Source organism: Coregonus lavaretus (genome assembly GCF_964263955.1).
Source record: "Coregonus lavaretus genome assembly, chromosome: 3".
In the NCBI taxonomy this organism is placed as follows: Eukaryota; Metazoa; Chordata; class Actinopteri; order Salmoniformes; family Salmonidae; genus Coregonus; species Coregonus lavaretus.
Window position 1 is genome coordinate 59,803,283 of NC_139990.1, and position 26,895 is coordinate 59,830,177.

A 26,895-nucleotide genomic window follows, 5' to 3' on the forward strand; every position below is an offset into this window, starting at 1 on the left:
AACATATTTAGGCTTGCCATAACAAAGGGGTTAAAACTTTTTGACTCAAGACATTTAAGCTTTTCATTTTTTATTAATTTGTAAAAATGTCTAAAACATAATCTCAATTGAATACATATTAAATTCAGGCTGAAACAGTCAAGTGGTGTGAAGCCACTGCATGTATGTCAAGGAGACAAGGAGTTAACTGTCAACAACTGTCATGTTTCTCTCAGATATTAATGTTTATAAGGTACCTTATAAACATTCATATCTGAGAGAAACATGACAGTTGTTGACAATTATTGAAGCAAAGAGAATAGGAGGTGTGTGGTGTCCACAACTTACTAACTGGATGTTTCTCATCTGAATCAGATCTCTATAGATGATAAACAAGATATGAGAAACCAGAGACGGTGTTTGTGATCGTATCTCCAAGGTGCAGGCGTTGTGCAGTCAATTTGCACCAAAGATTATTCATTGGAAATGTGTTTGAAAAAGTACTGAACTGTTCTTTCTCCTCCCTCTATTTCAACAGGCGCTTCAAACCAAGGTCATTCATGATTTTTAGAATGATTACCGATTAATGTAGGTGTGATGTACAATACATTTCCCTGTCAGACCACTCAGACTTAACTATGATGTTTGATGCCAGAAAAGATCATAGATGTTAACCCCATCCTCGGGTTTGGCTGTTAAGTTCAAGTCATTTTTGAATTACGTTTAAAAAACTCAGCAGCTGTCATTAAATATTAATGTCCAAAATCATCTGTTTAACCTAATTGATTGCTCAAATTATGAATTGATCTTGAATTATATGTTTCATTCAGTTAATCATGTTGCTCATGCAGAAAAAAGGAAATGTAACAATTTATCAAGTGTGATTTTTAAAAGTTAAACATTTGAAGGTTGTTTAGAGACAGTTCCTGTGTTTGTATTTAACCGAGGTGTGGTGCATGTTCTTCCCTTCTGGTGTAGTGCATGTTCTTCCCTTCTGCCTTATCAGGTGTGAAATCAACAGAGCTCTTTTTAGAGCGAAAGCAGCTGCTGTTTTGCATGCAACCACAGCTACTGAGCCATCTCAGCAAGCTCAGGTGATCTTCAGCGATTTTATCTCAGTAGGTATGCCGAATCCTGTTTTCAATGTTTACACACACACACAAATACAGTGGCTTGCCCACTAGGGGGCATACTGAGCTGGTGTTTCATAAGTGCATCATGGCAATTGAACCTTGTGTCAGTCTATTACAGCAAGGCTCTGGATGATAACAACATATGGAAATCTTTATAACTGTATCATGTAGTATAGTTTCTGACCACACATATATATGTATATGTAATGAATGCATGTGTGTATATATACACTACCAGTCAAAGGTTTGGACACACCTACTCATTCCAGGGTTTTTCTTTATTTGTACTATTTTTTACATTGTATAATAATAGTGAAGACATCAAAACTATGAAATAACACATATGGAATCATGTAGTAACCAGAAACGTGTTAAACAAATCAAAATATATATTTTATATTTGAGATTCTTCAAAGTAGCCACCCTTTGCCTTGATGACAGCTTTGCACACTCTTGGCATTCTCTCAACCAGCTTCATGAGGTAGTCACCTGGAAAGCATTTCAATTAACAGGTGTGCCTTGTTAAAAGTTAATTTGTGGAATTTCTTTCCTTCTTAATGCGTTTCAGCTAATCAGTTGTGTTGTGACAAGGTAGGGGTGGTATACAGAAGATAGCCCATTTGGTAAATTACCAAGTCCATATTATGGCAAGAACAGCTCAAATAGGCAAAGAGAAATGACAGTCCATCATTACTTTAAGTCATGAAGATCAGTCAATCCGGAACATTTCAAGAACTTTGAACGTTTTTTCAAGTGCAGTCGCAAAAACCATCAAGCGCTATGATGAAACTGGCTCTCATGAGGACCGCCACAGGAAAGGAAGACCCAGAGTTACCTCTGCTGCAGAGGATAAGTTAATTAGAGTTAACTGCACCTCAACCCAAATAAATACGTCACAGAGTTCAAGTAACAGACTCATCTCAACATCAACTGTTCAGAGGAGACTGCGTGAAACATGCCTTCATGGTCGAATTGCTGCAAAGAAACCACCACTAAAGGACACCAATAAGAATAAGCGATGAGTAGGAGAACAGATGATCTCTGCATGTGTGGTTCCCACTGTGAAGCATGGAGGAGGAGGTGTGATGGTGTTTTGCTGGTGACACTGTCTGTGATTTATTTAGAATTCAAGGCACACTTAACCAGCATGGCTACCACAGCATTCTGCAGCTATACGCCATCCCATCTGGTTTGCGCTTAGTGGGACTATCATTTGTTTTTCAACAGAACAATGACACAAAACACACCTCCAGGCTGTGTAAGGGCTATTTGATCAAGAAGGAGAGTGATGAAGTGCTCCCAATTGAGATGGTTTGGGATGAGTTGGACCGCAGAGTGAAGGTAAAGCAGCCAACAAGTGCTCAGCATATGTGGGAGCTCCTTCAAGACTGTTGGAAAAGCATTCCAGGTGACTACCTCATGAAGCTGGTTGAGAGAATGCAAAGCTGTCATCAAGGCAAAGGTTGGCTACTTTGAAGGATATAAAATCAAAAATATGTTGGAAGGGAAGCAGAGTTTTTGAGTTATTTTATTTATTTATTTTTATTTCACCTTTATTTAACCAGGTAAGCCAGTTGTGAACAAGTTCTCATTTACAACTGCGACCTGGCCAAGATAAAGCAAAGCAGTGCGGTAAAAACAACAACACAGAGTTACATATGGGGTAAACAAAACATAAAGTCAAAAATACAACAGAAAATATATATACAGTGTGTGCGAATGTAGTAAGTTATGGAGGTAAGGCAATAAATAAATAGGCCATAGTGCAAAAATAGTTACAATTTCGTAATTAACACTGGAATGATAGATGTGCAAAAGATGATGTGCAAATAGAGATACTGGGGTGCAAATTAGCAAAATAAATAACAATATGGGGATGAGGTAGTTGGGTGCGCTAAATTCAGAATGGTTGTGTACAGGTGCAGTGATTGGTAAGCTGCTCTGACAACTGACACTTAAAGTTAGTGAGGGAGATAAGAGTCTCCAGCTTCAGAGATTTTTGCAGTTCGTTTCAGTCATTGGCAGCAGAGAACTGGAAGGAATGGCGGCCGAAGGAGGTGTTGGCTTTGGGGATGACCAGTGAGATATACCTGCTGGAGCGCAGACTACAGGTGTGTGTTGCTATGGTGACCAGTGAGCTAAGATAAGATAAGGCGGGGATTTGCCTAGCAGTGATTTATAGATGACCTGGAGCCAGTGGGTTTGGCGACGAATATGTAGTGAGGGCCAGCCAACAAGAGCGTACAGGTCACAGTGGTGGGTAGTATATGGGGCTTTGGTGACAAAACGGATGGCACTGTGATAGACTACATCCAATTTGCTGAGTAGAGTGTTGGAGGCTATTTTGTAAATGACATCGCCGAAGTCAAGGATCGGTAGGATAGTCAGTTTTACGAGGGCATGTTTGGCAGCATGAGTGAAGGAGGCTTTGTTGCGAAATAGGAAGCCGAATCTAGATCTAACTTTTGATTGGAGATGCTTAATGTGAGTCTGGAAGGAGAGTTTACAGTCTAACCAGACACCTAGGTATTTGTAGTTGTCCACATACTCTAGGTCAGACCCGCCGAGAGTAGTGATTCTAGTCGGGTGTGCGGGTGCAAGCAGCGTTCGGTTGAAGAGCATGCATTTCGTTTTACTAGTGTTTAAGAGCAGTTGGAGGCTACGGAAGGAGTGTTGTATGGCGTTGAAGCTCGTTTGGAGGTTTGTTAACAAAGTGTCCAATGAAGGGCCAGATGTATACAAAATGGTGTCGTCCGCATAGAGGTGGATCCGAGCGTCACCAGCAGCAAGAGCGGCATCATTGATATACACAGAGAATAGAGTCGTCCCGAGAATTGAACCCTGTAGCACCCCCATAGAGACGGCCAGAGGTTCAGACAACAGGCCCTCCGATTTGACACATTGAACTCTATCTGAGAAGTAGTTGGTGAACCAGGCGAGGCAGTCATTAGAGAAACCAAGGCTATTTAGTCTGCCAATAAGAATGCGGTGGTTGACAGTGTCGAAAGCCTTGGCCAGGTTGATGAAGACGGCTGCGCAGTACTGTCTTTTATCGATCGCGGTTATAATATCGTTTAGGACCTTGAGTGTGGCTGAGGTGCACCCATGACCAGCTCGGAAACTGGATTACATAGCGGAGAAGGTACGGTGGGATTCGAAATGGTCGGTGATCTGTTTGTTAACTTGGCTTTCAAATACTTTCGAAAGGCAGGGCAGGATGGATATAGGTCTGTAACAGTTTGGATCTAGAGTGTCACCCCCTTTGAAGAGGGGGATGACCGCGGCAGCTTTACAATCTCTGGGGATCTCAGACGTTACGAAAGAGAGGTTGAACAGGCTAGTAATAGAGGTTGTGGCAATTTCGGCGGCTAATTTTTAGAAAGAAAGGGTCCAGATAGTCTAGCCCAGCTGATTTGTAGGGGTCCAGATTTTTCAGCTCTTTCAGAACATCAGCTGTCTGAATTTGTGTGAAGGAGAAGTGGGGGGGGGGGGGGCATGGGCTAATTGCAGTGGATGGTGCAGAGCTGGTGGCCGGGGTAGTGGTAGCCAGGTGGAAAGCATGGCCAGCCGTAGCAAAATGCTTGTTGAAATTCTCGATTATTGTAGATTTATCGGTGGTGACAGTGTTTCCTAGCCTCAGTGCAGTGGGCAGTTGGGAGGAGGTGCTCTTATTTTCTGTGGACTTTACAGTGTCCCAAAACTTTTTGGAGTTTGTGCTACAGGATGCACATTTCTGTTTGAAAAAGCCAGCCTTTGCTTTCCTAACTGATTGTGTATATTGGTTCCTGACTTCCCTGAAAAGTTGCATATCGTGGGGGCTGTTCGATGCTAATGCAGTACGCCACAGGATGTTTTTGTGCTGGTCAAACGCAGTCAAGTCTGAGGAGAACCAGGGGCTATATCTGTTCTTAGTTCTGAATTTCTTGAATGGGGCATGCTTATTTAAGACTAAGAGGAAAGCACTTTTAAAGAACAACCAGGCATCTTCTACTGACGGAATGAGGTTAATATCCATCCAGGATACAGTGGGGAGAACAAGTATTTGATACACTGCCGATTTTGCAGGTTTTCCTACTTACAAAGCATATAGAGGTCTGTAATTTTTATCATAGGTACACGTCAACTGTGAGAGACAGAATCTAAAACAAAAATCCAGAAAATCACATTGTATGATTTTTAAGTAATTAATTTGCATTTTATTGCATGACATAAGTATTTGATACATCAGAAAAGCAGAACTTAATATTTGGTACAGAAACCTTTGTTTGCAATTACAGAGATCATACGTTTCCTGTAGGTCTTGACCAGGTTTGCACACACTGCAGCAGGGATTTTGGTCCACTCCTCCATACAGACCTTCTCCAGATCCTTCAGGTTTCGGGGCTGTCGCTGGGCAATACGGACTTTCAGCTCCCTCCAAAGATTTTCTATTGGGTTCAGGTCTGGAGACTGGCTAGGCCACTCCAGGACCTTGATATGCTTCTTACGGAGCCACTCCTTAGTTGCCCTGGCTGTGTGTTTCGGGTCGTTGTCATGCTGGAAGACCCAGCCACGACCCATCTTCAATGCGCTTACTGAGGGAAGGAGGTTGTTGGCCAAGATCTCGCGATACATGGCCCCATCCATCCTCCCCTCAATACGGTGCAGTCGTCCTGTCCCCTTTGCAGAAAAGCATCCCCAAAGAATGATGTTTCCATCTCCATGCTTCACGGTTGGGATGGTGTTCTTGGGGTGGTACTCATCCTTCTTCTTCCTCCAAACACGGCGAGTGGAGTTTAGACCAAAAAGCTCTAATTTTGTCTCATCAGACCACATGACCTTCTCCCATTCCTCCTCTGGATCATCCAGATGGTCATTGGCAGGCCTGGACATGCGCTGGCTTGAGCAGGGGGACCTTGCGTGCACTGCAGGATTTTAATCCATGACGGCGTAGTGTGTTACTAATGGTTTTCTTTGAGACTGTGGTCCCAGCTCTCTTCAGGTCATTGACCAGGTCCTGCCGTGTAGTTCTGGGCTGATCCCTCACCTTCCTCATGATCATTGATGCCCCACGAGGTGAGATCTTGCATGGAGCCCCAGACCGAGGATGATTGACCGTCATCTTGAACTTCTTCCATTTTCTAATAATTGCGCAAACAGTTGTTGCCTTCTCACCAAGCTGCTTGCCTATTGTCCTGTAGCCCATCCCAGCCTTGTGCAGGTCTACAATGTTATCCCTGATGTCCTTACACAGCTCTCTGGTCTTGGCCATTGTGGAGAGGTTGGAGTCTGTTTGATTGAGTGTGTGGACAGGTGTCTTTTATACAGGTAACGAGTTCAAACAGGTGCAGTTAATACAGGTAATGAGTGGAGAACAGGAGGGCTTCTTAAAGAAAAACTAACAGGTCTGTGAGAGCTGGAATTCTTACTGGTTGGTAGGTGATCAAATACTTATGTCATGCAATAAAATGCAAATTAATTACTTAAAAATCATACAATGTGATTTTCTGGATTTTTCTACATGCTTTGTAAGTAGGAAAACCTGCAAAATCAGCAGTGTATCAAATACTTGTTCTCCCCACTGTACCCGGGCCAGGTCAATTAGAAAGGCCTGCTCGCTAAAGTGTTTTAGGGAGCGTTTGACAGTGATGAGGGGTGGTCGTTTAACCGCGGACCCATTACGGACGCAGGCAATAAGGCAGTGATCGCTGAGATCCTGGTTGAAGACAGCGGAGGTGTATTTAGAGGGTAAATTTGTCAGGATGATATCTATGAGGGTGCCCATGTTTACAGATTTAGGGTTGTACCTGGTAGGTTCGTTGATAATTTGTGTGAGATTGAGGGCATCTAGTTTAGATTGTGGGTTGGCCGGGGTGTTAAGCATATCCCAGTTTAGGTCACCAAGCAGTACGAACTCTGCCCCCCATCTATCCTCAATCAGTTCACATATGGTGTCCAGGGCACAGCTCGGGGCTGAGGGGGATCTGTAGCAAGCGGCAACAGTGAGAGACTTATTTCTGGAAAGGTGGATTTTTAGAAGTAGAAGCTCAAACTGTTTGGGCACAGACCTGGATAATACGATAGAGCTCTGCAGGCTATCTCTACAGAAGATTGCAACCCCACCCCCTTTGACAGTTGTAGTTGGGGATGGACATTTCTGAATTTTTGGTGGCCTTCCTAAGCCAGGATTCAGACACTGCTAGAACATCAGGGTACAATATGTTTTGATTTGTTTAACCCTTTTTTGGTTACTACATGATTCCATATGTGTTATTTCATAGTTCTGATGTCTTCACTATTATTCTACAATGTAGAAAATTGTAAAAATAAAGAAAAACCCTTGAATAAGTAGGTGTGTCCAAACTTTTGACTGGTACTGTACATTGAAACATCGATTTGTATTTTTCACCATGTAAGGTACAATTCAACATTAGAAAACGGCCTTCTTGGTCCATATGCTGAGATATAAGGGAAAATCGCGTATTCTTATTCATCAGGATGCCTACACCTCTGCTGTTACTACAGTAGGTGGCAGCATAGGCCTCTCCAACCCAGCTCCTCTTTAAATGTTCAATTTCTCTTCTAAAAAATGTAACTCTTGCAAAAAAAAACATATCTGCTGACAATCTCTTTAGGTGTTCGAGAACCACATGCTTTTTTTCCCCCATCATGGAGCCTGTGCACATTCCAAGTGATACATTTGATTTTGTTGGTCTTTACTTATATAGAATCAAAGTTAATCTTATCTGTTCCGTCTCACTGAAGAACCATGTAAAACTTTTTAGCAGACATGACATAGGGCGATGGGTATTTCATAGAATCAAGAGGATCTTAGTATAAATACATAGTTATTGTATACATTAGATACAGTATATAGAGCTTGTGGGCATGTGGGCTGAGCAGACATTTAAACAAATACGAAAACATTAAGCAAAGTGCATCTTTGTACTTGAGGCGCTATGCCTTTTTAGGGCTTTTTAGCTCAGACTCCTCTCGTAATGTACCAAGAAAAAAGTACTGTGGTTGGTTTGTATTACCTTATAAATAAATTAAAGTATAGTGGCTGGTGGGGGTCTACTTGGAGTGAGGGGGTCCTCAGAGAGACTGAAATGGGATGAGTGGAGGCCCCGCGCACACCTCCCAGAAATGTCTGATGCCCTCCCAGTCACCCATCCCAATCCTCCAGATATAGCCCCTTTCCGTTCTCACCAATAACCACTATTAAATCTGAGTTGTAATGACAAACAAGGAATACAAATGATTCTACATCCTTTCCTAATCTGTCCAGAACTCTTATTCATTTTACAACGGGTTTACAAGTAATGAAAAAAGAAATACAATTACTTTGTAGTATAATTAAGTCCTCCTTCTCTCTCTCCCAAACCAAATCCATCCCTCTCCACCAGCCCCTTCTTGTTCTCCCCCCTTTACCCAACCCAAGCTTATCCCCACTTCCCATCTTTACTCCCCCTTACCCCCCCAAGCCAAGCTTGTCCCACCGTCCCATCCTTACCCACCATTGCCCCCCCCCCCGCAGACCCATTCTCTCCCGCCCTCCTACACATATTCATATTCATCCTCCTTCACTCTCCCATTCATATGCACAGACACATACCCACACATACACCCACTCACACCTTCTTGCCCACACACACATACACATCCATATACAGTTGAAGTCTGAAGTTTACATACACTTAGGTTGGAGTCATTAAAACTTGTTTTTCAACCACTCCACAAATTTCTTGTTAACAAACTATAGTTTTGGCAAGTCGGTTAGGACATCTACTTTGTGCATGACACAAGTAATTTTTCCAACAATTGTTTACAGACAGATTATTTCACTTATAATTCACTGTATCACAATTCCAGTGGTTCAGAAGTTTACATACACTAAGTTGACTGTGCCTTTAAACAGCTTGGAAAATTCCAGAAAATGATGTCATGGCTTTAGAAGCTTCTGATAGGCTAATTGACATAATTTGAGTCAATTGGAGGTGTACCTGTGGATGTATTTCAAGGCCTACCTTCAAACTCAGTGCCTCTTTGCTTGACATCATGGGAAAATCAAAAGAAATCAGCCAAAATTGTAGACCTCCACAAGTCTGGTTCATCCTTGGGAGCAATTTCCAACCGCCTGAAGGTACCATGTTCATCTGTACAAACAATAGTACGCAAGTATAAACACCATGGGACCACGCAGCCGTCAAACCGCTCAGGAAGGAGACGTGTTCTGTCTCCTTGGAAGATGCTGGAGGAAACAGGTACAAAAGTATCTATATCCACAGTAAAACGAGTCCTACATCGACATAACCTAAAAGGCAGCTCAGCAAGGAAGAAGCCACTGCTCCAAAACCGCCATAAAAAAGACAGACTACTGTTTGCAACTGCACATGGGGACAAAGATCGTACTTTTTTGGAGAAATGTCCTCTGGTCTGATGAAACATAAATAGAACTGTTTGGCCATAATGACCATTGTTATGTTTGGAGGAAAAAGGGGAAGGCTTGCAAGCCGAAGAACACCATCCCAACCGTGAAGCACGGGGGTGGCAGCATCATGCTGTGGGGGTGCTTTGCTGCAGGAGGGACTGGTGCACTTCACAAAATAGATGGCATCATGAGGAAGGAAAATTATGTGGATATATTGAAGCAACTTCTCAAGACATCAGTAAGGAAGTTAAAGCTTGGTCGCAAATGGGTCCCAAATGGACAACGACCCCAAGCATACTTCCAAAGTTGTGACAAAATGGCTTAAGGTCAACAAAGTCAAGGTATTGGAGAGGCCATCACAAAGCCCTGACCTTAATCCTATAGAAAATGTGTGGTCAGAACTGAAAAAGTATGTGCGAGCAAGGAGGCCTTCAAACCTGACTCTGTTAAACCAGCTCTGTCAGGAGGAATGGGCCAAAATTCACCCAACTGATTGTGGGAAGCTTGTGGAAGGCTACCCGAAACGTTTGACCCAAGTTTAACAATTTAAAGGCAATGCTACCAAATACGAATTGAGTGTATGTAAACTTCTGACCCACTGGGAATGTGATGAAAGAAATAAAAGCTGAAATAAATCATTCTCTCTACTATTATTCTGACATTTCACATTCTTAAAATAAAGTGGTGATCCTAACTGACCTAAAACAGGGAATTTTTACTAGGATTAAATTTCAGGAATTGTGAAGAACGGAGTTTAAATGTATTTGGCTAAGGTGTATGTAAACTTCCGACTTCAACTGTAACTATTATTGACAATTATTGACTTACATGCTATATTTCCTCTTTTATATTGTCTTTTCAGTGTCCATGTATGTCATTGGCATAAGCTAATTCTATCATTACTTCCTAGAGAAGAACAGTTACTTGGGGACAATAGAGTCTAGATTGTATTGGTGGGAGGGGAAGGAATATTGTCTCAATTTAAGATAAGCTGGTCTTGGGCATCACTGTATGTATTCTAGTGTGCTTATCTGTTTTATCCGCTTCTGCCTCTCCTCAGTGCACTGGGCTCTCTTTCAACTGGAAAGGTTTCCTGCAATGTTCAGGGCTTCATCAGCGCTTGTGAACTCCAGTCTCTGTGTTCCCTTCCATATCCACAGTACTGCTGGGAATCGGAGTTGAGAGTTAATTCCTTTTTACTCCATTGACTGTCTGATCGGAATGAATTGCTGGCAGTTTTTCCTCAGCCTAGCAGACAGGTCCTGGATGAATCGAATGGACTGGCCCTGGACCTTGATCTCCTTTCCCCCCGTGCCCTCAGAATTTTGACTTTGATCTGATAGTTCCACAGCTTAAAGATTACCATGCGAGGGTATTTAGTGTTCTTCTGCTTCACGCTGATCCGATGGCATCGCCCAGGTGATGATCTGTAGAGTGAGTCTGATGGCTTTGCTACTCTCACAGCTTGGGTTGTCATTACTTAGCTCCAAGGCCTTGACAAATGATGCCATGTTGTATGGAGTCCAGCAGCAGAAAAACACCACAACCACAATGAGAACGAGTCTGATGGCCTGCTTTTTGGATGATGGAGCACTGAGAAGCTTTCTCACTATCTGTGTGTAGCAGAACCCCATGATGACGAGGGGGATTAGCAGACCAAGTGTGTTCATTTTGAAAAGGCAAAAAATTCCCCAAGCGTGTCCATCATAGACGAGGTGACAGTTTTCTTTCTCGTTGTGTTTCTCCACTTTAAGAAACAGTGCCTCAGGAAACGAGGCCAGGAATCCAGCCAGCCAGGTCACGACGGCAGCGATGGCCCCGTACTTCCGTGTTCTGGCTCTCATGGCGTACACTGCATGGACTATGGCCAGGTACCTGTCCACACTCATCAGGGTGATGAAGAAGATGCCACTGTAGAAGCCAATGTGGTAGGCACTGAGGACCACTTTGCACATGATGTCACCAAACACCCACTGGTCTCTAGCGTGGTGGGCCAGGAAAGGCAAGGAGCAGACCAGGAGCAGGTCAGCCAAGGCCAGGTTCAGGAGACACACGTCGGTCATGCTGCGTAGTCTCACCCCCAGCAGGATGACCCACAGGACCAGAGCGTTCCCCAGAAACCCCAGGATGAAGAAGAGCACTGGCAGGAAGCTGGCTCCGTGTGCCTTGTACTTGCAAGGGCCATCGTCATAGTTATTGAAGTCACCATAGTCATATGTGGTTACTTCAGATGCGTCTGCAAAATGTGTGCTGTAAAAGATCAGAAGAGGAGAATTAACCAAGCAGCAATGATAAGAATGCACATTCTTAAAGCCACTGTTTGAAAGATGTGCTTATTATCAGAATGTGGTCCACCAACAACAATATATACAGTACAATGGAGTAAATGCAAATAGTACTTTATTTCTATGAGCAACATTTCATTTTTTAAAACATGATTGGAAGATTGGGCAGAAATTCTGTAACACCAATTGCACTCTTTCCTCAAAATGTGTGTTTCTTAAAGTCAAGACATTCTATCTAGACCTTAACTTACCCATATGCATAACTGGATGAGTTCTCAAATGAGTAACTGGATTAATTATCAAATGTACAACAGGATGAATTCCCATTCTTAACACTCACAGCGCTGAAGGTAATGGTTGTGGTGTTCCCCCTAGAATTCATTACCAATGATTTGAGCTTCTCTATTACAGGCGAACGTATCAATGGCCCATTTTATACAGTATAACATATGACATTACATTATTTACAGCAATTATGTAATTATTATAAGTTATTATGATAAATGTATTAATTGATTATACTATTAATTTTCAAATAGAGCTATTTGTAAAATATAAAATATAAAGTTCCACCTTGCCATGGTGTGAACAGGATATCCAGTGATATTCATCCCTGAAATAAAATGTAAAAAATGACCACAGAAATGTTTTTTTTTATTCATTGCTAATTACAGGACTGCAAATAATTTAATGAAAGTTGCTAATAAAATGAAGTTACAAAAATAACGTGAAAAAATTACTTGAATGGCATAAAGCTGAAGCCTGCAGAGACACTATGTGGGAAATTCAACATACTGTACAACACTATGCACAAAGTAACTTTTGCAAAGCATCCTGAAACCAACCCTCACATATAGTAAGCACCATATACTCACTGTCAAACTGGGTTGAGTTCTCTCTTTGGAGGTTATACACTAATGACAGTAGTTCTGGGAGCTGCAGGGATCCTATGTCTGCAGGTTTTTTTCTCCATCAGAGGTCTTTGGCAGGGGTGGGGGGTGGGGCAGGGGTATATGTGGCCAAACCATACTGCATAAATGGGTGCAGATTTAAGTCCAAATGGCATGCATTTGTACCTGCACATCCCCTTTGCATCATGAATGCAATGTTCACTACAGGAACCTGGAGGAATCCATGTTGCAGGTTTAGTTTATTGAACACTGTGGACCCTTTTTAGAGATCAATAATGTATTATCTTATTTGAACAGTGTCACTATTCCCAACGGCTTGATCTGCACTGCAGACATGTTCACCACAAAGCAGGATATCCTGTGGATGATGCATACTCATAGTGTTGCTTAGGCAACTAACTTTACTGAGAAGCGGTTAGCTGAACACTTTGAAATAATTTTGTGTTGGTTCTAGCATCATTGCTAGCTTCCATTTTGAAAATATGGTGACTGCTGATATAATTCCTGTCTTAGAACAATTGAAATACATTCTATGTTGACTAGATTGATGTGTGAGTTTTCTGGGTGAAACAAGTTCTAAGTAAAACTACTGTAAAGAAGATTTGAACCTATTGACAGATTAAGCAGGATTGTTGTCTGTCTCATCTTTGAATTTAGCATCTTCAACTGAATAAAATGTATTGTGGAGCAGGCTGGAGTATAGGGGTGTACAGCAGCATCATAAAATGAAAACACAATGCAGAGCAAATATGTTTGAGCACAACATAATTCTCAGGCTTATTTATTGAGAAAACCCCCCAGAAAGGTCAAATTCCGGACTGGATGTCCAGGTTCAAGTTAATACCAAAACAGGTCCTCATCCAAAGGAGGGTCAAAATTCAACCAAAATAATATTTGGCCTGCAAATGTAGCCAATGAGTAGCCAGATAACCACTGGCTATCCAGCAGCAGTCCTCTGGCCACAACACTGCCCCTGGTTGTACTTTAATGTTATAACAAAAATGTGTGCATACAATAAGAATAAAAGTTGAGATACAGTGGGGGAAAAAAGTATTTAGTCAGCCACCAATTTTGCAAGTTCTCCCACTTAAAAAGATGAGAGAGGCCTGTAATTTTCATCATAGGTACACGTCAACTATGAAAGACAAATTGAGAAAAGAAAATCCAGAAAATCACATTGTATGATTTTTTATGAATTTATTTGCAAATTATGGTGGAAAATAAGTATTTGGTCACCTACAAACAAGCAAGATTTCTGGCTCTCACAGACCAGTAACTTCTTCTTTAAGAGGCTCCTCTGTCCTCCACTCGTTACCTGTATTAATGGCACCTGTTTGAACTTGTTATCAGTATAAAAGACACCTGTCCACAACCTCAAACAGTCACACTCCAAACTCCACTATGGGCAAGACCAAAGAGCTGTCAAAGGACACCAGAAACAAAATTGAAGACCTGCACCAGGCTGGGAAGACTGAATCTGCAATAGGTAAGCAGCTTGGTTTGAATAAATCAACTGTGGGAGCAATTATTAGGAAATGGAAGACATACAAGACCACTGATAATCTCCCTCGATCTGGGGCTCCACGCAAGATCTCACCCCGTGGGGTCAAAATTATCACAAGAACGGTGAGCAAAAATCCCAGAACCACACGGGGGGACCTAGTGAATGACCTGCAGAGAGCTGGGACCAAAGTAACAAAGCCTACCATCAGTAACACACTACGCCGCCAGGGACTCAAATCCTGCAGTGCCAGACGTGTCCCCCTGCTTAAGCAGGCCCGTCTGAAGTTTGCAAGAGTGCATTTGGATGATCCAGAAGAGGATTGGGAGAATGTCATATGGTCAGATGAAACCAAAATATAACTTTTTGGTAAAAACTTAACTCGTCGTGTTTGGAGGACAAAGAATGCTGAGTTGCATCCAAAGAACACACTACCTACTGTGAAGCATGGGGGTGGAAACATCATGCTTTGGGGCTGTTTTTCTGCAAAGGGACCAGGACGACTGATCCGTGTAAAGGAAAGAATGAATGGGGCCATGTATCGTGAGATTTTGAGTGAAAACCTCCTTCCATCAGCAAGGGCATTGAAGATGAAACGTGGCTGGGTCTTTCAGCATGACAATGATCCCAAACACACCGCCCGGGCAACGAAGGAGTGGCTTCGTAAGAAGCATTTCAAGGTCCTGGAGTGGCCTAGCCAGTCTCCAGGTCTCAACCCCATAGAAAATCTTTGGAGGGAGTTGAAAGTCCATGTTGCCCAGCGACAGCCCCAAAACATCACTGCTCTAGAGGAGATCTGCATGGAGGAATGGGCCAAAATACCAGCAACAGTGTGTGAAAACCTTGTGAAGACTTACAGAAAACGTTTGACCTGTGTCATTGCCAACAAAGGGTATATAACAAAGTACTGAGAAACTTTTGTTATTGACCAAATACTTATTTTCCACCATAATTTGCAAATAAATTCATAAAAAATCCTACAATGTGATTTTCTGGAGAAAAAAAATCTGATTTTGTCTGTCATAGTTGACGTGTACCTATGATGAAAATTACAGGCCTCTCTCATCTTTTTAAGTGGGAGAACTTGCACAATTGGTGGCTGACTAAATACTTTTTTTCCCCACTGTAATCTCTATGCAAAACATATTAATATTATGCTATATCAAAAATGTGTGCTGGCCTATACTGTACATGAAATAAGTACATGGGTAATCAAAACATAAACAGCCCATCACGCTCGAGCAAATAGTCAGAGCTCATCAAAATACATTTACAGTTAAATATTATACAGTTACACTTAATTTATATGCAGGTTTGTGTTCAGAAGACGAAGACGAATACTTCATTATTCCAAACGACACAGAAATTGGTCTTCTGCTCGACCTGCTGCTTTCCAACTGAAGTGTTTTTGTCAGTGAAAATGCATCAAACTGGTTCTCGGTGTTCTTTGGATGCAACTCAGCATTCTTTGTCCTCCAAACACGACGAGTTTAGTTTTTACCAAAAAGTTTTATTTTGGTTTCATCTGACCATATGACATTCTCCCAATCCTCTTCTGGATCATCCAAATGCACTCAAGCAAACTTCAGACGGGCCTGCTTAAGCAGGGGGACACGTCTGGCACTGCAGGATTTGAGTCCCTGGCGGCGTAGTGTGTTACTTATGGTAGGCTTTGTTACTTTGGTCCCAGTTCTCTGCAGGTCATTCACTAGGTCCCCCCGTGTGGTTCTGGGATTTTTGCTCACCGTTTTTGTGATCATTTTGACCCCACGGGGTGAGACCTTGCGTGGAGCCCCAGATCAAGGGAGATTATCAGTGGTCTTGTATGTCTTCCATTTCCTAATAATTGCTCCCACAGTTGATTTATTCAAACCAAGCTGCTTACCTATTGCAGATTCAGTCTTCCCAGCCTGGTGCAGGTCTTCAATTTTGTTTCTGGTGTCCTTTGACAGCTCTTTGGTCTTGGCCATAGTGGAGTTTGGAGTGTGACTGTTTGAGGTTGTGGACAGGTGTCTTTTATACTGATAACAAGATCAAACAGGTGCCATTAATACAGGTAAGGAGTGGAGGACAGAGGAGCCTCTTAAAGAAGAAGTTATAGGTCTGTGAGAGCCAGAAATCTTGCTTGTTTGTAGGTGACCAAATACTTATTTTCCACCATAATTTGCAAATAAATTCATAAAAAATCCTACAATGTGATTTTCTGGATTTTCTTTTCTCAATTTGTCCGTCATAGTTGACGTGTACCTATGATGAAAATTACAGGCCTCTCTCATCTTTTTAAGTGGGAGAACTTGCACAATTGGTGGCTGACTAAATACTTTTTTCCCCCACTGTAATCTCTATGCAAAACATATTAATATTATGCTATATCAAAAATGTGTGCTGGCCTATACTGTACATGAAATAAGTACATGGGTAATCAAAACATAAACAGCCCATCACGCTCGAGCAAATAGTCAGAGCTCATCAAAATACATTTACAGTTAAATATTATACAGTTACACTTAATTTATATGCAGGTTTGTGTTCAGAAGACGAAGACGAATACTTCATTATTCCAAACGACACAGAAATTGGTCTTCTGCTCGACCTGCTGCTTTCCAACTGAAGTGTTTTTGTCAGTGAAAATGCATCAAACAGGTTTTCAGCAGTGGAAGTATCGTCTTTCAGCAGTAGAATCACACAGGTGTGTTAGAAGTCTCGTTTTCTGAAGCTCTGCTGCTCCCCATTGCATGTTTGCTGAGCTTTTTACACAATGGATATCTAGAGAGCACAGTGCCCAAACACTTTCTGAATTTCTCTCCTACAAAAGCGTAGATGACTGGGTTGACACAGCAGTGAGCCAGCGCTATGGTCTCTGTCACCTCCATAGCTGTATCAACCTGTGTTGAAACCTCACAGCTATTCCCAATGTCAAACATCTGAAGGGTCCGGAGGAAAACCACAACATTGTAAGGGACCCAGGAGACTATAAACACAACCACGATGGCGAATATCAGTTTCATGGCCCTGTCTTTTTTGGAGTTCCTTAACCTCTGTAGTACAGTGAGAATACTGATGTAACAAAATACCATTATGGGCAGACATAGGATGAGTCCCACTCCGTTTTCACCAAAGTTCCGGAACAACTTCCATGTCTTCTCTGTGTCCTCTGGGTAAATCCGCTGGCAACTTGAACCACTCTCCTCGTCATTCTCCTTCACCATCGCTGCGAAGATGACCTCAGGGAGAGCAGCGGCAATGGACGCTACCCAGACGATGACGCACGCCAGCGCTCCATAACGCAGCGTCCTGGCCCTCATGGCGGCCACGGCGTGAACAATGGCCAGGTAGCGATCCACACTCATCAGGGTCACAAACAGGATGCTGCTGTAGAAGCCCACCTGGTAGACACCAGCCATGATCTTACACGGACTGTCCCCTTCAAACTCATGACCCTGGGCGTTGTAGGCCCAGAGAGGCAGAGAGAGGGCGAGGAGCAGGTCAGATAGGGCTAGGTTCAGCAGACAGATGTCTGTCATGGTCTTCAGTTTCATGTACTTGAGGAGGACCCAGAGCACCAGACTGTTGCCTGTCAGACCCAGGGTGAACACCAGGTAGAAGAGAATGGGCTGGTAGTTGGTCCCTCGGGTTAGACTGGTGCCAGTGCTACAGGGGCTGTTCATGTGGCCATAATAGTCATCGTAATAGTCTTTGCTGGTGGCCTCGGTTGTGTTCATCTTACTGAGGAAAAAAGGATGGTGTGAATTGTTAGTTAACAATCAATGCTGTATTGTGTGAAACCTATTGTCATAGAGATCCTATTAAATGACTAGAGGGGCTATGTCATAAACCCTCAAAGTTCCAGAATGGGGTTAAAATGGCAGCCATATTGGTCAAGGAGAAACCCCAAACCAGTCTAATTGGAATGAATGGCAGTAGAGGCATAATCCTGATTTTACATATGCGGAAATGTGATATCAGAAAGGCATGTTATAGGCATGTGATATTGGAAATTGTGTAATAGAATTATTGTCAACTTAAAATATGAACATATACAGTTGAAGTCGGAAGTTTACATACACTTAGGTTGGAGTCATTAAAACTCGTTTTTCAACCACTCCACAAATTTCTTGTTAACAAACTATAGTTTTGGCAAGTCGGTTAGGACATCTACTTTGTGCATGACACAAGTAATTTTTCCAACAATTGTTTACAGACAGATTATTTCACTTATAATTCACTGTATCACAATTCCAGTGGGTCAGAAGTTTACATTAACTAAGTTGACTGTGCCTTTAAACAGCTTGGAAAATTTCAGAAAAATATGTCATGGCTTTAGAAGCTTCTGATAGGCTAATTGACATCATTTGAGTCAATTGGAGGTGTACCTGTGGATGTATTTCAAGGCCTTCCTTCAAACTCAGTGCCTATTTGCTTGACATCATGGGAAAATCCAAAGAAGTCAGCCAAGACCTCAGAAAAACAATTGTAGGCCTCCACAAGTCTGGTTCGTCCTTGGGAGCAGTTTCCAAACGCCTGAAGGTACCACATTCATCTGTACAAACAATACTACGCAAGTATAAACACCATGGGACCACGCAGCCGTCATACCGCTCAGGAGGAGAAGCGTTCTGTCTCCTAGAGATTAACGTACTTTGGTGCGAAAAGTGCAAATCAATCCAGAACAACAGCAAAGGACCTTGTGAAGATGCTGGAGGAAACATGTACAAAAGTATCTATATCCACCGTAAAACGAGTCCTATATCGACATAACCTAAAAGGTCGTTCAGCAAGGAAGAAGCCACTGCTCCAAAACCGCCATAAAAAAGCCAGACTACGGTTTGCAACTGCACATGGGGACAAAGATCGTACTTTTTGGAGAAATGTCCTCTGGTCTGATGAAACAAAAATAGAACTGTTTGGCCATAATGACCATCGTTATGTTTGGAGGAAAAAGGGGAACGCTTGCAAGCCGAAGAACACCATCCCAAACGTGAAGTACGGGGGTGGCAGCATCATGCTGTGTGGGTGCTTTGCTGCTAGAGGGACTGGTGCACTTCACAAAATAGATGGCATCATGAGGAAGGAAAGTTATGTGGATATATTGAAGCAACATCTCAAGTCATCAGTAAGGAAGTTAAAGCTTGGTCACAAATGGGTCTTCCAAATGGACAATGACCCCAAGCATACTTCCAAAGTTGTGGCAAAATGGCTTAAGGACAACAAAGTCAAGGTATTAGAGTGGCCATCACAAAGCCCTGACCTCAATCCTATAGAGCATTTGTGGGCAGAACTGAAAAAGCGTGTGCGAGCAAGGAGGCCTTCAAATCTGACTCAGTTACACCAGCTCTGTCAGGAGGAATGGGCCAAAATTCACCCAATTTATTGTGGGAAGCTTGTGGAAGGCTACCCAAAATGTTTGACCCAAGTTAAACAATTTAAAGGCAATGCTACCAAATACTAATTGAGTGTATGTAAACTTCTGACCCACTGGGAATGTGATGAAAGAAATGAAAGCTGAAATAAATCATTCTCTCTACTTTTATTCTGACATTTCACATTCTTAAAATAAAGTGGTGATCCTAACTGACCTAAAACAGGGAATTTTTCGTCGGATTAAATGTCAAGAATTGTGAAAAACTGAGTTGTATATGTATTTGGCTAAGGTGTATGTAAACTTCCGACTTCAACTGTAAATATATATACAGTTTATACGGGTTTTATGCCATGTTTCTGTAGAAATAGCCTCTAGAATACACTGAGACCAGCCACCCAGACAGCTGATGAAATTGAGGAGTGTTCCTGTCTGTAATAAAGCTCATTCTGATTGGCTGGGCCTGGCTCCCCAGTGGGTGGTCCTGGCTCCAAAGTGTGTTGGCCTATGCCCTCCCAGGCCCACCCATGTCTGTGCCCCTGCCCAGTCATGTGAAATCCATAGATTAGGGCCTAACAAATGTATTTCAATTGACTGATTTCCTTATATGAACTCTAACTCAGTAAAATTGTTGAAGTTGTTTCATGTTGCGTTTATATTTTTATTCAGTATACAGTGCATTCGGAAAGTATTCAGACCCCTTGACTTTTTCCACATTTTGTTTATTTATTTATTTATTTTTGGTCATTTAGCAGACGCTCTTATCCAGAGCGACTTACAGGAGCAATTAGGGTTAAGTGCCTTGCTCAAGGGCACATCGACAGATTTTTCACCTAGTCGGCTCGGGGATTAGAACCAGCGACCTTTCGGTTACTGGCACAACGCTCTTACCCACTAAGCTACCTGCCGCCGCATTACAGCCTTATTCTAAAATGGATTAATTAAATAAAAATCCTCAGCAATGTACACACAATACCCCATAATGACAAAGTGAAAATAGGTTTTTAGACATTTTTGCAAACGTATTACAAATAAAAAAAGAAATACCTTATTTACATAAGCTCCGAGACAGGATTGTGTCGAGGCACAGATCTGGGGAAGGGTACCAAAACATTTCTGGGTACCAAAAAATGTCTGCAGCATTGAAGGTCCCCAAGAACACAGTGGCCTCCATCATTCTTAAATGGAAGAAGTTTGGAACCACTAAGACTCTTCCTAGTGCTGGGCGCCCGGCCAAACTGAGCAATCGGGGGAGAAAGGCCTTGGTCAGGGAGGTGACCAAGAACCCGATTGTCACTCTGACAGATCTCTAGAGTTCCTCTGTGGAGATGGGAGAACCTTCCAGAAGGACAACCATCTCTGCAGCACCACCAATCAGGCCTTTATGGTAGAGTGGCCAGACGGAAGCCACTCCTCAGTGAAAGGCACATGACAGCCCGCTTGGAGTTTGCCAAAAGGCACCTAAAGGACTCTCAGTACATGAGAAACAAGATTTTCTGGTCTGATGAAACCAAGATTGAACTCTTTGGCCTGAATGCCAAGCATCATGTCTGGAGGAAACCTGGCACCATCCCTACTGTGGGGATGTTTTTCAGCGGCAGGGATGGGGAGACTAGTCAGGATCGAGGCAAAGATGAACAGAGCAAAGTACAGAAAGATTCTTAATGAAAACCTGCTCCAGATCGCTCAGGACCTCAGACTGGGGCAAAGGTTCCCCTTACAACAGGACAACGACCCTAAGCACACAGCCAAGACAACGCAGGAGTGGCTTCGGGACAAGTCTCTGAATGTCCTTGAGTGGCCCAGCCAGAGCCCGGACTTGAACCTGATCTAACATCTCTGGAGAGACCTGAAAATAGCTGTGCAGCAACACTCCCCATCCAACCTGACAGAGCTTGAGAGGATCTGCAGAGAAGAATGGGAGAAAGCTTGTAGCGTCATACCCAAGAAGACTCGAGGCTGTAATCACTGCCAAAGGTGCTTCAACAAAGTACTGAGTAAAGGGTCTGAATACTTATGTAAATGTATATTTTATTTTTTTGTTTAATAAATTAGCAAACATTTCTAAAAACCTGTTTTTGCTTTGTCATTATGGGGTATTGTGTGTAGATTGATGAGGAATAAAAAATAAAAATAAACCATTTTAGAATAAGGCTGTAACCTAACAAAATGTCAAGGGGTCTGAATACTTTCTGAAGGCACAGACCATGAATGTTGCTGCAGAGGGTGATGCGGACAGCCCAGTACATCACTGGGGCCGAGCTCCATGCCATCCAGGAGTTCAATATCAGGCAGTGTGAAAGGAAGGCTTAGAAAATTGTTAGTCTCCAGCCACCCAAGCCATAGACTCTTCTCTCTGCTTTTGCACGGCAAGCGGTGCCGGAGCTGACACCAACAGGCTCCGGAACAGCTTCTATCCCCCAAGCCATAAGACTGCTAAATAGGTAACAGACACACAGACTATTTGCATTGACCCTTTTATTTTATTTACATTTTTGCACTGACTCTACACACTCACTCACACACACACACACACACCATTTGCTCACACGCACATGTAACACGCACACACATTCATACTGATTCTACACACACGCACACACACTCACATAAAATAATCATATACAGTCGTGGTCAAACGTTTTGAGAATGACACAAATGCTAATTTTCACAAAGTCTGCTGCCTCAGTTTTTATGATGGCAATTTGCATATACTCCAGAATGTTATGAAGAGTGATCAGATGAATTGCAATGAATTGCAAAGTCCCTCTTTGCCATGAAAATGAACTTAATCCCAAAAAAACATTTCCACTGCATTTCAGCCCTGCCACAAAAGAACCAGCTGACATCATGTCAGTGATTCTCTCGTTAACACAGGTGAGAGTTTTAACGAGGACAAGACTGGAGATCACTCTGTCATGCTGATTGAGTTAGAATAACAGACTGGAAACTTTAAAAGGATGGTTACCATGGTTACCTGCAAGGAAACACGTGCTGTCATCATTGCTTTGCACAAAAAGGGCTTCACAGGCAAGGATATTGCTGCTAGTAAGATTGCACCTAAATCAACCATTTATCGGATCATAAATAACTTAGAGGAGAGAGGTTCAATTGTTGTGAAGAAGGCTTCAGGGCGCCCAAGAAAGTCCAGCAAGTGCCAGGACCGTCTCCTAAAGTTGATTCAGCTGCAGGATCGGGGCACCACCAGTGCAGAGCTTGCTCGGGAATGGCAGCAGGCAGGTGTGAGTGCATCTGCACACACATTGAGGCGAAGACTTTTGGAGGATGGCCTGGTGTCAAGAAGGGCAGTGAGGAAGCCACTTCTCTCCAGGAAAAACATCAGGGACAGACTGATATTCTGCAAAAGGTACAGGGATTGGACTGCTGAGGACTGGGGTAAAGTCAGATTGTTTGGGGCATCCAGAAGAAAGCTTGTCCGGAGAAGTCAAGGTGAGCACTGCCATCAGTCCTGTGTCATGCCAACAGTAAAGCATCCTGAGACCATTCATGTGTGGGGTTGCTTCTCAGCCAAAGGAGTGGGCTCACTCACAATTTTGCCTAAGAACACAGCCATGAATAAAGAATGATACCAACACATCCTCTGAGAGCAACTTCTCCCAACCATCCAAGAACAGTTTGGTAACGAACAATGCCTTTTCCAGCATGATGGAGCACCTTGCCATAAGGCAAAAGTGATAACTAAGTGGCTCGGGGACCAAAACATCAACATTTTGGGTCCATGGCCAGGAAACTCCCCAGACCTTAATCCCATTGAGAACTTGTGGTCAATCCTCAAGAGGCGGGTGGACAAACAAAAACCCACAAATTCTGACAAACTCCAAGCATTGATTACGCAAGAATGGACTGCCATCAGTCAGGATGTGGCCCAGAAGTTAATTGACAGCATGCCAGGGCGGATTGCAGAGGTCTTGAAAAAGAAGGGTCAACACTGCAAATATTGACTCTTTGCGCAAACTTAATGTAATTGTCAATAAAAGCCTTTGACACTTATGGAATGCTTGTAATTATACTTCAGTATACCATAGTAACATCTGACAAAAATATCTAAAAACACTGAAGCAGCAAACTTTGTGAAGACCAATACTTGTGTCATTCTCAAAACTTTTGACCACGACTGTACACTGCTGCTACTCTGTTTATCATATATCCTGATGGCTAGCCACCTTACCCCTATACATATATACCCCTACCACTCCAGTATCCTTGCACATTGTATTCTGTATATGGTATTGGCTCTGACCCTGTACATAGTTTACTTACTTTCTCATGTTCTTCTTATTTCTATTTCTCATGTGTTTTTTTTCTACCTTACTTCATTTTATAGTACTACTTGGTAGAGCTTGCAAGAAAGGCATTTCACTGTACTTGTGCACGTGACAGTAAAACTTGAAACTTGAAACAGTTTTTGTTTCTTAGAACGCTATTATATGATACAATATCAGTACTCGTTGCATTTACAACTTGTCTAAGTCCTATCATCAACTGATTTCAGACAGTGTATGGATGTGTATTGACTGCATTGTTTGAATGGAATTTGAAAAATTAATGGAATCATTTCTCGAAAACTGTCTGGCTAGCTAGCTAACAAACATACAGTGCAGAAACATTCTTCAAATCCATTAATTTTACACAATATCTTATCACTCCCTGACCAAAATGGCAGACTTTTATCCCATCATGAGAAGATTCATATCCATTCTAGTATTCTAATTCCTAATTCTATGCCTATTGTTCTGAATGGTTACCCGCACACTGCCAGAGATAAAATCATATGTTAACGCTATTATTTGTCACTCGTCCTCCTGTGTACACCATTATGGCATCATACTTGTATTACTTACTACTTTATCAACATGTAATCTATCAGTTTCCATGGTAACTGTGTTTTAACTTGGGTAATGATTCTTTCAAATGAATTACAATGCTTTCAAATGAATCACAGAGTGTAATGATGAACTTTAAAACATCATGATGACTGATATGAAGAGAAATGTGTAATCGAAACAACCTGTGGGAATTAACCCAATTTACATACTTGATGGAGATAACAAAGAAACAGCCCCTTATAATACATTTTCGGAAATCTTATGTCTAACAACAAGGCATTTATTACTGTCATTGTCAAGGTTATGTAAGCTGAAGACTGATATTTATTTTGTTGAAAGAACAACAGCTAAAAAGCCTTGACACGCTCATTGTTTATTTTAAAAGCTGTTGCCCCGTAGTGCCATATTAATGTACTAACACAATGTCTTCTTTTAAAAATAATGTCTTAAAATTAAACAACCTTTTCAAAACGATGTTTTTTCCATCAGAATGTATGTATTGATAGATGCAAAAAATAAATTAACCACAGAACTGGAATTAAAGATACATCGTCTTTAATCCTAACCAGAATCAAACCACAACCCAGATGATCTCACACATCACCCACCATCACTTGCTAAATACTGACACCCCCTGTTGACAGACCCCATTTTGTAATTCCTGTGAGGCTAACACCCATTCACAGAGTGTCTGTGCCTGCATGTATATTTGTAGGCTGTATGTCTATATGCAGGCTATGATGAAGTGAAAATACAGGTTATTTACCCCAATCTCTTCTTTTCTGATGTACAGATTGAACGCCGTAACCTTCCCTCTGGTGATAACGTGTGTGCTGGTTGAAACAGTGTGGCCGAGAAACTACTCTTAGGTTTTCTATACTCTATTCTTTGTACCAATGACTGTAACTTTTTTCTACTAAGGTGTGCTCTAGATAACTATTTTCTTTGCATTGCTGCGTTGAGCAGACTGAGGTGTGAATGTGGGTTTCCTGTAATGTCCTACAACAATATACTGACTGTCTGGGAATGAGTGTGGGTGAGGGAAACATCATCAAACATACAGATATCTGTCACGCATGTAGATGCTGCTTTGAACTGCTATTCAGATGGAAAGATACAAATGAAAAATGAATAGAGTACATAACATTTTAAAAGGTGCATTCCGTAACATTCATACATGGAAGTAGTCCTTGTGTGTGTTATGTCTGTAGTAGTAGAAGGGGGTTGAGGTTAGAGAGGTAGGCCGGTAACCGAAGGGTTGCCGGTTTGAATCTCAGGGCTGATGGGGAAATCTGGTGGGAGTGTGCCGGCAACCACAGAGTTGCTGGCATCAGAACCTCATGTGCCGCCTGCTGCCGCTGTGCCCTTGAGCAAGGCACTTAATATTTTACATGATTTAGGGGCACTGCTCTGGGCTTTTTCCAGCCTCTTGTGCTTATCTTACAATAGTTTGCTTCCATATTAGATGAGGTTTGACAATATACGTTTCCTGGAAAGATTAGTTCTAAAAAAGCTATTAACGAAAAGTCTCACTTCCTTATTCCATGTAAGCTATTTCAAGGCTATGTCCCTGTGTTATTTTAGTTGTTTTGGTGTGAAGTGATGTCTCTCTGTGCATGTAGACCAAGCTGAATAAGTCAACATCAAGTAAAGGTACAGGGGGGAAATGTCACTGAACAAAACTCTTTATTGAGATTTTCTAAATGCCCATTACATACAGAATATAGTATACCATGAAGGTAATCACAAATCCTATACAGTCATGTATACAGTATATAGAACATAACGTAACACTGTTACGTGGCATTGGTTTCATGTCACATCCTATTGTGTTGTCTGTTTACAAACCAGCAATTTCAGCTTTTTTATTTGTGTTTTTATTTTAAACAGACAGCAGTGTTGTGACACTTTTTAGTCCGCCCCCAGAAAACACAGCGTAGCTTTGTGGTTAGCTTGTTAAAAAGCAGATGCCCCAGTCAGGTTTCTGTCACATTCTTAGATGAAAAAAGCTGTAATATACAAACTCAAAAATGGAAGAAAAAAGTGAATCAATCTTTACATTTTTTAACAAATATAACCATATTTACAGTGCATTCGGAAAGTATTCAGACCCCTTGACTTTTTCCACATTTTGTTACGTTACAGCCTTATTCTAAAGTTGATTCAATAATTTTTTTCCCTTATCAATCTACACACAATACCCCATAATGACAAAGCAAAAACTGTTTTTTATTGCAAGTTTATAAAAAATTGAAAAATGAAATATCACATTTCCATAAGTATTCAGACTCTTTACTCAGTAGTTTGTTGATGCACCTTTGGCAGTGATTACAGCCTCAAGTATTATTGGGTACAAGCTTGGCACACCTGTATTTGGGGAGTTTCTCCCATTCTTTTCTGCAGATCCTCTGAAACTCTGTCAGGTTGGATGGGGAGCGTCTCTGCACAGCTATTTTCAGGTCTCTCCAGA

General features: G+C 42.0%; 1 protein-coding gene and 1 pseudogene across 2 annotated transcripts; both read right to left on the minus strand.

Annotated features, from left to right (window-relative positions):
• Positions 1–10,898: 10,898 nt before the first annotated feature.
• LOC311108269 (C-C chemokine receptor type 1-like) lies at positions 10,899–13,054 on the minus strand (the record flags this gene model as incomplete). Its single annotated transcript, XM_084150892.1, has 2 exons — positions 10,899–11,772; positions 13,032–13,054. The coding sequence occupies 2 exons, from the start codon at positions 13,052–13,054 to the stop codon at positions 10,899–10,901; spliced, it is 897 nt and encodes a 298-aa protein (XP_084007018.1).
• Positions 13,055–16,900: 3,846 nt separating this feature from the next.
• LOC311116772 (C-C chemokine receptor type 4-like) lies at positions 16,901–25,474 on the minus strand (annotated as a pseudogene). The gene is made up of 2 exons: positions 25,192–25,474; positions 16,901–17,945 (listed from the first exon to the last, which is right to left on the minus strand). The product of its transcript is annotated as a C-C chemokine receptor type 4-like (transcript).
• Between the last annotated feature and the right edge of the window lie 1,421 nt (positions 25,475–26,895).